Raw genomic sequence first — 12284 nt, 5'->3', positions numbered from 1 at the left:
CTCTGTGTCTGTCTCTGAGTTTGTCTCTATGTCTCTGTGTGTCTGTGTCTCTGTGTGTGTGTCTCTGTTTGTATCTCTGTGTGCCTCTGTCTTTGTGTGTCTCTGTGTGTTTGTGTTTCTGTCTCTGTGTCTCCATCTCTTTAACAGTCTTCGTGTCTGTCTGTGTGTGTCTATGTGTCTCTGTCTCTGTATGTGTGTCTCTCTTTCTTTGTCTCTGTATCAGTCTCTGTTTATCTCTCTGTGTGTGTGTCTCTGTCCCTGTATCAGTTTTTGTGTGTCTCTATTTGTATTTCTCTGTGTGACTGTCTCTGTGAGTGTCTCTGTTTGTGTGTCTGTGTCTCTGTCTTTGTGTGTGTCTTGGTCTCTGTGTGTCTCTGTCTGTGTTTCTGTCTGTCTCAGTGTGTCTGTGTCTCTGTTTGTCTCTCTGTGTCTATCTCTGCATCTTTCTCTGTGTGTGTCTGTCTGTGTTTCTCTGTCCATCTCTGTCTCTGTGTGTGGCTGTCTCTGTGTGTGTCTATCTCTGTGTGTCTCTGTCTCTGTGTATGTATCTCTGTGTGTGTCACTGTGTGTGTGTGTCTCTGTGTGTGTCTGTGTGTCTCTCTGTGTGTCTGTCTATGTGACTGTCCTTGTTTCTCTGTCTGTATCTGTGTGTCTCTGTCTCTGTGTGTGTGTTTGTCTCTGTGTCTTTGTGTCTCTATGTCTGTCTCTGTGTGTCTGTGTCTCTGTGTGTGTCTCTGTGCCTCTGTCTGTGAGTGTGTCTGTCTCAGAGTGTGTCTGTGTGTCTCTGTCTCTGTGTCTCCATCTCTATCAGTTTGTGTGTCTCTGTCTGTATGTGTGTCTCTGTGTGTTTTTGTCTCTGTGTGTGTGTCTATTTGTATGTCTCTGTGTGTTTCTATCTTGTGTGTGTGTCTCGGTCTCTGTGTGTCTCTGTCTGTGTGTCTGTCTCTGTGTATCTATGTCTCTGTGTGTCTCTGTTTGTATGTCTCTGTGTGTCTCTGTGCGTATCTGTCTCTGTCTCTGTGTGTCTTTCTCTGTGTGTGTCTGTCTCCATATATCTCTGTCTCTGTGTGTCTCTGTCTCTGTATCTCTGTGTGTCTCTTTCTCTGTAGGTCTCTGTTTGTTTGTCTCTAGTCTTTGTGTATGTCTCTGTGTGTGTGTCTCTGTCTCTATGTGTCTCTGTGTATCTGTCTCTGTGTGTCTCTTTCTCTGTGTTTCTGTGTGCCTGTCTTTGTATCTCTGTCTCTGTGTTTCTCTTTGTGTCTCTGTCTATGTGTGTCTCTGTGTATGTCTGTCTCTACTGAAATCATATTACCTCACACATAAGTTTCTTATACGAAGAATTTCCTTTGTTGCCTATAGCAACCAATCAGGTATACTATTAATGACCTGTAACTCCCAGCTCCATTGACTTTAATGTAAGCAGGTTTGTTGGTGAATAACTGTAAAGCGCTAGATTAAATTGTCCCCTCAAAACATAGTCCATGATGTTCCCTGATTCAAATGATTGTAAATGCGACAGTGCAGATTTCTTTAGCGGACATACACACACACACACACACACACACACACACACACAAACACACTCAGCTTTATATTTTAGATAGAAACATTTGAGGGCAACTTGAGTGTAAAGTTTTCTGAATATAAAAAATAAAAAAAAAATACTGTAGGCATCAAGTATAGTACCGGACGGCTTCTAATAAAAGGTTATCTTAACAAATCATGCCATTAACAAATGATGCTGTTGCGGGCGGGGGCCGCTGCCTCTTCTTGGGCCGCTCGAATCCGGGTTCGTTGCTGCGGCTCGAGTGGTGACCGGACCTGAACTCGCACGGCCGTCCGTCCTCACAACCGTCGGAAGGGGGAAATTTACAGGGGATTAAATGTGTCGGTGACGCCACCTTTGGCTTGCGGTGAGGGGATGGTGACACCGCCGGTGCCTGGTGATGGGACGCCCGGGGCTGATGGAATGGGGGCAGCAATATGGGATCCCCTCCACGGGTAGGCGAGGTGTTGTCCCGGGGCCCTGTTTCGGTACATGGGAGTATTGGCTGCTGGAGGTGGTGTGCTGGGTTGTACCAGGTGTCAATGGTGTACTCACAGTTCAGTAATCACACACAAGTCCAGTGATAAATCAAGTTGCCAGTGGCCGGCCACCTATGGTGGTGTATTCGGGTCCCACACCCGGGTGTAGCAAACAGGGGTCCCTTCCTCCTGCACTGTATGTTTGTCTTCTGTAGGACAACTCCACATGGAAGGGGGAAGTCCACTCCCGGTACTGTGTATGTTTGGGAGCTGTGGCCCGCGAAATCTGACCCTTGGGATTTCTATGGGTTCTGACGGACACCCTATCCCCCGCGTTGGGCTTCCGTTTCGCTCTCTGGGCTTCTGGAGGACAAGGCCTGAAACCTTGTCCTCTGCTGGTTGATTAACAAGGGGCATGCAGCCTTCCTCGTCCTAGGGTCCAGGCACCCCATCTGTGCACGGCCTCCGGCCTGGGTTCCCGCTGTCGGCACCGGCGGGCTACAACCTTGCCCCAGTCCACTTAAGGTCTCCCGTGACTGGATCTTCGTCGCCTGTGGCCCTGTTCACTGTCTGCCACCTAGCCAGGTAGTCCAGGGGCCCCTACCCCTGACTCCACTTCACTGTCTGCTCCAACTGTCAGCACTTGTCTCTCCTTCGAAACTCAACTCCACACTCTCTCTCTCTCCTCACACACTGACTTGTTCCTGCCCCGACACCTCAGGACCTAGGTGGGCATTCTCATCCACCTGATCCCGCCCACTGGTGTGTCCTTATTATCATGAGGGGGTGGCTAGGCTTTAATGACTGTGTGTTGTACCTGGGTGTGGGTTTTTGGTGGTATCAAACAGGGTGGACAACTTTTGTGACTATCTGGTTTTGCCAGGGTGTCACAATGCAATATTGAAATACCGGGAACAAAAGATATTGTAGATTAAATAAAGAAGTGGAGTTTATTAGCTTTTCAGATGAACAAGGGTGCTCAGATCAAAAAGGAGAAACCACTCCACCCTGATTCCCTCATGGCATAAGTGTCAAAACAGGCTGAGCAGAATGAAGCACAATGCCCCTAACCTCCATCTCTCCATCTTCCTCTGTCAATCATTTTATTACTGATGACCACCTTTTTACTGACTGAAGCGTTTCCTGAACATTAGCAGAGAGCTTACCCATAGCTATAGTATGACTTCAGGTTGCTGAAAGGTGAGGAAGATGCCGTATAGTTATTTATAATAGAAAGCTTCAAGTTTCTATTTACATATTCTGCTAATTTCTTATAAAAAAAAATCTTAATCTGTGTTGACATAAGGTAAACTATCTTATGTACATATACAAATAAATGAGCTTAACACATCTGCTACAAATATCTAAGCAGTCCTCTGAACATAACACTGGTTTGATGAGAAAATGAATATTAATCCTAAAGTAGATCTACAATTTATAACCTGAAATATAGAAGGAGAAAACGGCACATTCAATATCCTTAAAATTAATATTTTTTATTTAGTAAATCTTCACATTATAATTTATACCTGATCCTACTATGAAGGGCAGTGTAGCTCCAAACTTGCGTCACTGAGTTCACCATGTGGAGCTACAGTATTTAAAGGGAACCTGTCACCAGATTTGGTGACTATAAGCTGCAGCCAGCCCAAGTGGACTCTTATATACAGCATTCTAGAATACTGTATATAAGAGCCAAGGCTGCTGTGTAGAACATAAAAATCACTTTATAATAGTCACCTAAGGGGTGGTGCGATGTAGACTGGTCTGATGGGTGTCTCCTTTCTCCTGTACCGGCGTCTCCTCTTTCGGCCATCTTTGTACTCCTTCTTCTGAAGCCTGGTTGCATGACGCGTCCTACGTCATGTACACTAGCCATCATTGAGGTCCTGCGCAGGCGGCCTACAATACTTTTGATCTGTCCTGCTCAAATCAAATGTAACTAGTTAACAGGCGCTGGTGAATCTCTGATCCACCTACACCTGTTAGCTGCACATGTCAGATGTCGGCTTATCAGATCAGCCAACATGTGGGAGAAACATGCTGACTCGCTGAGCGAGCCCATATCAAATGCATAGACATGATCTTGGACATTCTGGTACAGCCTAGGCAGGATTAAACACTGTGCCTGCCCAGAACACTAGAAGTGTTCAGAGACACCTCTAAAAAATATGGATGTTAAAAACGATGAAATAAATGCAACATAAAAAACAAAGTGTGTATCCATTTTAGCTCTGTAACTGATCCTGTTTTATTTGATAATGGATCTTTTTCACAAACGTATGACAACTGGATAAGTCAGGGGTCTCAAGCTCAGCTGAGTATATGGACCACTCAGAGAAAAAAAAGAATTTGGGGATCGAATTCTTTGCAGAACAGAGTGATATTTTTAGAGATGCAATATTCTTTTTTCTATACACCTTTCAATCATTTTTAAAAATTTATGCAGTGTATATTTTATCTTTATTTTAAAGGCATTCATGATTTGGGTTATATTACAGTTTTATAGCTTGGGTCCTTACGGTTGTGGCGATAACAAACATGCAATTTTTGTTTACTTTAGTTTTTATGCAAAACAGTATTTTTAGTGGCAAAATATTTTTTCCTGCCATGTTAATTTTTTTTTTTACATTTTTACATTACCCCAATTGGCCTTATAAAGTAATATTGTACTCTTACAATTAGCACCACAGAGTAATTTTTACCAACATTTTGTAGTTAATTCCCCATCCTGTAGTTATGTCCCACATTCAGGTCCTTATCTTGTAGTAATATCCCCATCTGATCCCCGTCTTGTAGTAATATTCCCATTTGCAGTAATGTCCCTACCCTTGTCCCCATCTTGTACTAATGTGCCTATGCTTGTCCCCTTCTTCAAGTAATGTGCCCATCCTGGTCCTCATCATTTTGTAATGCCTCATCTCCCCCCCATCTTGTAGTATTGCTGCCCATCCGGTCCTCATCTTGCAGTAATGTGCCTATCCTTGTCCCCATCTTGTAGTAATGCCCCATCCTGTTCCTCATTTTGTAATAATGTGCCCTATCCTGCTAGCCATCTTGTAGTTATGTCCCCCATCTTGGTCCCTATTTTGTAGGAATGTGCACATTCTATTCCTCATCTTGTAGTAATGCACCAACCCCAATGCCCCAATGCACATGCAGCTCACAGGCACCATAGACCTCTTCATGATTGCAGCCCAGTCCAGGCTTGCCACCGGCCAATCAGAAGCGAGTAGCTGCCAGCGTATGATGTCACTGCTATGTGCCACCAAGTTGGCTGCTGGCTTCTGATTGATCGGTGGCTGGCATTGGCATTGTGGTACAGAGCGTTGTCTATGCCAGGCAATACCAGGAAATCATTTCAACGAAATCAGCGTCACACATTCAACCGAAATAAAGCACTAATGTCGGCAACCCCCTGGATTGTCAAGGGGTCTATACTGCCTTCAGACCACATGAAGCAGCCTCAGGGGCTACGTGCGGCCCAAGGGCCATATGTTTGAGACCTCGGGGATACACAGAGCCTTAGGGTATTTCTGTAAACAGTTGAATAGATTTCAGCTACACATATTCTAGGAAAAGAGTTACTTTATAAGTGCAATGAACTAATCCAAAGTAGCATCTTTAGAGCATCTTAATCTCAGCAGGAGGGACCTACTGTTGGAGCCTCTTGGGTCAAAGGTTTGAAACCCCATAGCAAGTAATATGCCAAAAATGTCAACTTCATGCCAGAATTCATACGGTTATGAATGCATTAAACTTCCCCTGAGCTGTCATCTGTAACTATTTATGTGCATGACATAGAATTACAATTTTCCCCAAAAGATTTCAACAGACCAGGATTAAATAAAGCAGAGTCTGTTGGCATGTGTTCCAGAGCTAGTCATTTGTCTTTCTTCCTCAACAGAGAGCTGAATGTTACCATTAAACACATCTCAAAAAGTGAGATCTCTTCTAAGCAATGAAATGTTTATGTGCGCAGCAGGCCACTTAGTAATACGTAATGGAATCCTAAGGCACATCTCTTCCAGCTATTATTCATCCTCCAGCATAAGTCTGCTATATTTCTGAAGAACAGAGAATAATTAATAAGAGAAAAAACAAAACTAAATGGTGCAGGACACAAACATCTATTTTAGATTTGTATCACAAATATATAAATTACTATAAATCACCAACAGAGATTTCCTATACACATACTGTATATGCATTTCTGTACTGTGCATCACTAACATGCTATTTCACATTGTTACCCTTATCAAGAATACCAAACTGCATAGCCATTTACTCTGGACTTTGTTTGCTGCTCGTGTTCACATTAATATCTGCCGCTTGTTTTGTTTTGCATTTGTTTTGCACTCCGTTAATATCAATATTTTATTCTTTTGAGTTTGGTTACAAATTAGCTGTTACATGTGTGGGTACCTAGCCGCCTACTGTCTTGACTTGCTCTGTCTTCTGTGCATGCTCCAAGACATGATCAATATTTCAGATTTGCAGCAACTTTATTTTCATAACCTAAACCAATTTGGGAGGGTTTCAGCATTAAAAAGAGTAATTTATACAATCAATGGATGAATTTAAAGTCAGGTTATAAGCTTTTATTTACATAACATGGATAAGCGACAGAACTTCTGTCAGGGACTGTAGCTGTTGGGTGACAGATGTGCATGATCTCTGATCTGCAGTTATCATATTCGCTAATTACTCTACCAGCCTGCCTTGTTTTAGAATTATACTCCATAACTTGGAAATGGCAAAAGTCTGTTTTTATTCAGTATAGAGTGTGAGTGTCACGTGCAGAATTACATGCATTTACACACCTTGGCATTCTATCAATGAGGTTGTTGTTTTTCTGAGGAGTGTTCTTCCATGCTGAATGCACTTGGGTGCAGTAATCAAGATCCACTGCTGACAGCTCACTTTGCACTTTGTGACCCATGACATCCTTGATGTGCTTGTCTAGGACTCTCAGGCTGCTCTCAGTATCAAGAGCAACATGCAGCCTGATTTTATCAAATGGCTCCTGGGACATTTTGGAGAAATTGCTATACTACTGGTTCCATGACCAAGTCATTTCTGAGCTTGGAATGAAGGCTAGAGGGGTCAGGCTACCATACATTGTCACTCTACACTTTAATCAAAGGAGAAGGACCAGTGCGACGTTTCCTTGAGAAGGTCTCTTCAATGACCTCATGCCACTACTACACTTTTACAGTGTAGGACAGCTTTAGAGGCTGGATTTAGGCTATGTTCCCATGATTAGCTCTTGGTGAGTTTTTGATGTTATAGAATCTCTGCGCATATTAAATGAATTAGGTTACTTGCATTTTTCATTGCATTTTTTAGCATGCATTTTTATCATGTTTTTTACCCTGCATTTTTTTGTATTTGTTTGGAGGGTTTTACTTTAAGCAAAGCTGCTTTTGTATTTGAAACTTTTTGTTATTTGACTTTGACAAAACTATATTGACATTGATATGTGCAGATTACACATTTTTTTATGCGTTTCCGACCTAGAAACTCACTAAAAATGCATCTGCGTTTTTTACCTGCAGATCGTGAGAACATAGCCTACATGTCCTCTTCATCAGTGAGTTCCACTTTTTGTATTGCGTGCATTGATAAAAGGACACTGTCCTAGAGAACATGTGGACACGCCATGAGCAGGCATTTAATGTTGAGGAGTAAATATTACTAAGCTTGCCTGATCCTCTGCTGTTGGATACTTGGCATTTAAGATCCTCATATACCTTAGATATTTTGGCCAATAGATCTCTGTTCTGGAACATTTAACTTGGTCAAGCATTTTTGGGCTCTTTATGAGAGCTCCTGCCAGGCTAACCAGGTAGTGGCCTACCTCCCAGGCAATAGAAAAGATCTTCCATTAACATCTTAACAGATCAGATCCTTCTCCCTGTCACCACACAATTTAGGGTGAGTATGGATGACCCCATGCACTTAAAGGAATCTGTCACCTAATCTGAGAGCAGCATAATATAGGGGCCGAGATCCTGATTCCACGGGTGTTTTACTTATTGGGCTCCTTAGTGTAGTTTTGATAAAATTACTGTTTAATAAGCAGTAGATTATCATTAGATGACTACTTGCCCTGCTGCCGCCAGTAGTCCAGTATATTCAAGAGCTCTGTATAACTGCTAGATCTGCAGCAGAGAAAACATCAAAATGACAGCACACAGCTCAGTAAGTGACACATCACTGGAATCAGGGTCTCTGTCTCTACATCATACTGCTCTCAAATGGGAGAGCAACAACCTGATGACAGATTCCCTTTAACACTAGAAGTCCCAGGAATTTTGAGCTCCCCCCTGAAGTCCCAAAAGAGGGTCAAATGAACTGAATAGAACTGAATAGAACTAACTAGAAACTAAATGGCTAAACTCAATGGAAAACAACAACCTCCTGTGGTGCGACAGTAATGGCCTTAATTACAGAACAAAAGACGGTGATTATAGGATGTTAGCTAAAATCCTTCAGGTCATTCGACCCGTCTCTGTGTTCCAAAGGTAGAAATGTTAAATGACCCCTCTCTGGGACTTCTAGTGTTAAGACTGTCAGTTGATCCCAAATTGGTCAAATTTAGTAATGTATGTGGGTGTAAAGTCTCACCGACCACCTGAAATGAAGCTATTGATGAAATGTACAGATTCAGTTGATGTGGTTGATGTTATGGTATATTTGTTTTTGGATGTTGGTTGTTTAATAGCTTGTACATAATAAATTTTGAGACAATAGGTAAATTCTAAATCTTATTTTACACTTTTTATTTTTTTGATCCTTATATGCACTTAATATGTTTCCAAATGTTTGCCTGTCTGGTTAACCTAATGAATTTCCTTGTGTCTCCTGGATTTTATTATTACTCTCTTAAGTAAGCATGAATTAATAAAGCTGAATTTTTACTTTGTGTATGTGTGGCCCTAGCACAATTCATTTTTGATGTTTGCTTTGAAAACATGTCATATTGGACTAATTATTACTGCGTGGGTTCTAGGCCTAACTACTAAAGGAGCATTGTTTCTTCAGCTAACGTTACCCAACGTCATGTGAGATACTAATAGATGAAAATCAGATCCTAAAAAATAAGTCATTTTGTAAACATTTGCTTTCCTTAACTTTTGACTTTTAATGATCTTTTATTGGCTAAGACACACATGGATAATTTTGCTGATCTGTCGTTCTGTTACATAATTGATGGTTAAATATAGCCAGAACTTCAGAAACCCAGTGCACACACCATTTAATATTGAAAGCCGTTATGTACAGTATCAGTAAATGATTTTAAGAGTGTTCAACTTTTTATTTATATTACAATGCTGACATTTAATTAAAAGGTGTCACTTTAAATTACATTTGATTTTCATATATAACAAAGCGTATTCATTATAATTGTCACCTAGTAGTATGGCTCATTGGTTTACAATATTAAATAAAGTGAAAGTTGATTGTGGTTCTCTTTAGAGTTCGCTCACATGGGTGTCTATTCTCTCATGTGAGGGAATAAGATTGATTATGCAAATGATACTCAGCTAAGACTCTGCTGGGAGCATGAGCCGAGTGTCATTTTACTGTGAGAATTGGAGCACAGGTAAGGAGAAGACAGAGAACTTACCATATTTTTTGTTTTATAAGATGCAAAGCGGATTATAAGACGCACACCAAATTTAGAGATAATAAAAAAAAAATGGGGTCCTTTTTATAACCCCGTGGTGTCTTACCGGGGAGGTGGTGCAGCAGCGGTGGTGGAGCAAAGGTTACAGGAGGCTGGAGTGGTGCTGGAGTACAGTGATGTTGCAGGCAGTGCAGAGGAGAGCTCAAATGCTCACTGCAGGCTGCGAACTGTGCTGGGGCAGCGGGCGCTGCTCTGTGCGGGGGCAGCCAGCGCTGCTTTGTGCTGGGGAAGCCAGCGCTGCTCTGTGCTGGGCCAACCGGCGCTCACTGTTCTGGGGCAGCCGGTGCTGCAGGCGGTGAGACACTGGCCATTCTGAAGATGTCGGCGGTGCAAGCTTCAAAGAAATGGCGGCTGGAGTCGGCTCATACACAGATGAGAGCTTGAGCCGAGAGCTCCATCTGCGCACGCACCAACTCTGGGCACCATTATTTGAAGCCCATACCGCCGACATCTTCAGAGTAACCCATGCCTTGCTGCCCACTGCACAGAGCCTTGCTGCAAACCGCACAGAGCCTCGCTGATCGACACACAGTGCCGCATAGAGCAGCGCCACCAACCGTACAGACCCGCACAGAGCAGCGTCGCTTTGCGCACAGAGCAGCGCTGCCCGCCGCACAAAGCTATACTGAGCAGTGCCGCCGGCTGCACAGAGGAGTGCCGCCCGCCGCACAGAGTCGTACCACCTGCCGGACAGAGCAGCACCACACAGAGCAGTACTCGCACAGCACAACGCATTGCCTTGCCTCCTGTGAGCCCTCTCCACCCCCCCTCCCGCCCCCGGTAAGCTACATTCAGATTTTAAGATGCACCCTCATTTCTCTCCCAAATTTATGAGAGGCAAAGTGCGAAAAATACGGTAATTTCTTCATCTTCTCCATTGTTAGTGTTGTCATAGAGAAAAAAAAGCACTGGTTGGTACTGCCTCACAGTATAATATTGGGACAAAACATTCAATAGCACTCGGATGGTGTGAGCGTATCCTCAATCTCTGTCATTATTAATGTATAATATCTGCACTTTAGTTTCAATATATACAGCTTGTGAATAAATATCCTAATAATTATCCTCAGCAAATGGGAACACTTTTTTCTAAATCTTGTTCAAATGTTGACAACCTACGTTTCTCTTTAACAGGGTAATAGTGTACGAATGCTGCCCCGGATATGAGAAAGTGCCAGGAGAGAAAGGCTGCCCAGCAGGTATGTCATTTTAGGCCTCTTTCAAGCTAACTGCATCTGATCGAGTATCATAAATGAGTCTCCAATTCATCACATCTTATATTTGCCTTGAAATTAGTTCATTATATTAATGGTAATTGTCTAAATTAATAATGTGATAGATTGGCTTTCATTTCATCTGTGCCTTGTCTTATAGATTTTAGATGTATTAGAATTCACTAAATATAAGAATACAGATGTAACATTGCTGTTACATCTTGGCATTACTCAGTATTACACATATCTTAAATTTCTTAAGTGAGAACCTTCATGGCAAGTTATGAAGAAGCAAGAGTTATTTGTCAAGTTAACTCCTTCACGACATTAGACATACATGTAAGTCAAAGGACACGTCGCTGACTTTGATGCAGGCTCACAGGCCAAGCCCGCATCTTTCCTGGCAGCTGATGGCTGATTTAATCAGCCATCATATTATTTTAACAGCCGCTGGTGGACGAGTGCTTCCTTGGGCTGTTAACCTGTTAAATGCTGCTGTGAAAGGTTGCAACGCAGGATAGTCTGAATGGTGGATGAGTAGCTCCAATCAAGTTGAAATCAAGTTGTCCTACATGCTCAGGGTGCATTAGTATTAAGCCTGCTTTACACACTTCAATAGATCTTTCAATCCGTCGTCGGGGTCAAGTTGTAAGTAACGCACATCCGGCATCGTTCGTGACGTATTTGCGTGTGAAACCTACATGCGATCGATATTGAACGAAAATACGGTGATCGCATACACGTCGTTTATTCCTCATACATTGGACGTTTTGTTGTATGAACCTAGTCAATTGTAACGTGTGACATCCATCATACGATTTTGGTGTCTGATGCTATGTGCGCAGGTGTGCGCTCTGCACCGCAGCTTAAAAAAGGTCTGCTTCAGAGCGCAGCTGAAAAGCTGCGTTCTGAAGCGCCTCACAATGTCTGTCAGTCACTAATCTCTGTCAGTCCGTCACTATCTCTGTCCCTCTCTCTCTGTCCATGTCAGTCTATCCCCCTCTCTCATATACTCACCGATCCCCGATCCCTGGCGCTGCACGGCATTCACACTGCTCCGGCGGCTTTTACTGTTTTGAAAAAGCCGGCTGCCCATTAAACAATCTCGTATTCCCTGCTTACCCCGCCCACCGGCGCCTATGATTGGTTACAGTGAGACACGCCCCCACGCTGAGTGACAGGTGTCACACTGCACCCAATCACAGCAGCCGGTGGGCGTGTCTATACTGTGTAGTGAAATAAATAATTAAATAATTTAAAAAAACGGCGTGCGGTCCCCCCCAATTTTAAAACCAGCCAGATAAAGCCATACGGCTGAAGGCTGGTATTCTCAGGATGGGGAGCTCCACGTT

At 42.9% G+C, this 12284-nt stretch overlaps 1 protein-coding gene across 2 annotated transcripts in view; it reads left to right on the top strand.

Annotated features, from left to right (window-relative positions):
- TGFBI (transforming growth factor beta induced) overlaps positions 1–12284 on the top strand; it is a 167031-nt gene that overhangs the window by 60699 nt on the left and 94048 nt on the right. For both annotated transcript variants that reach the window (XM_075344546.1, XM_075344545.1), the window contains exon 3: positions 10853–10917. In XM_075344546.1, coding sequence (XP_075200661.1) covers positions 10853–10917 — 65 coding nt within the window. The remainder of the gene's footprint in view (positions 1–10852; positions 10918–12284) is intronic.

This window comes from Anomaloglossus baeobatrachus, chromosome 4, assembly GCF_048569485.1.
Source record: "Anomaloglossus baeobatrachus isolate aAnoBae1 chromosome 4, aAnoBae1.hap1, whole genome shotgun sequence".
NCBI classification, from domain to species: domain Eukaryota; kingdom Metazoa; phylum Chordata; class Amphibia; order Anura; family Aromobatidae; genus Anomaloglossus; species Anomaloglossus baeobatrachus.
The sequence above is the reverse complement of the archived record's forward strand: the minus strand, read 5'-3'. Positions and strand labels throughout refer to the sequence as shown.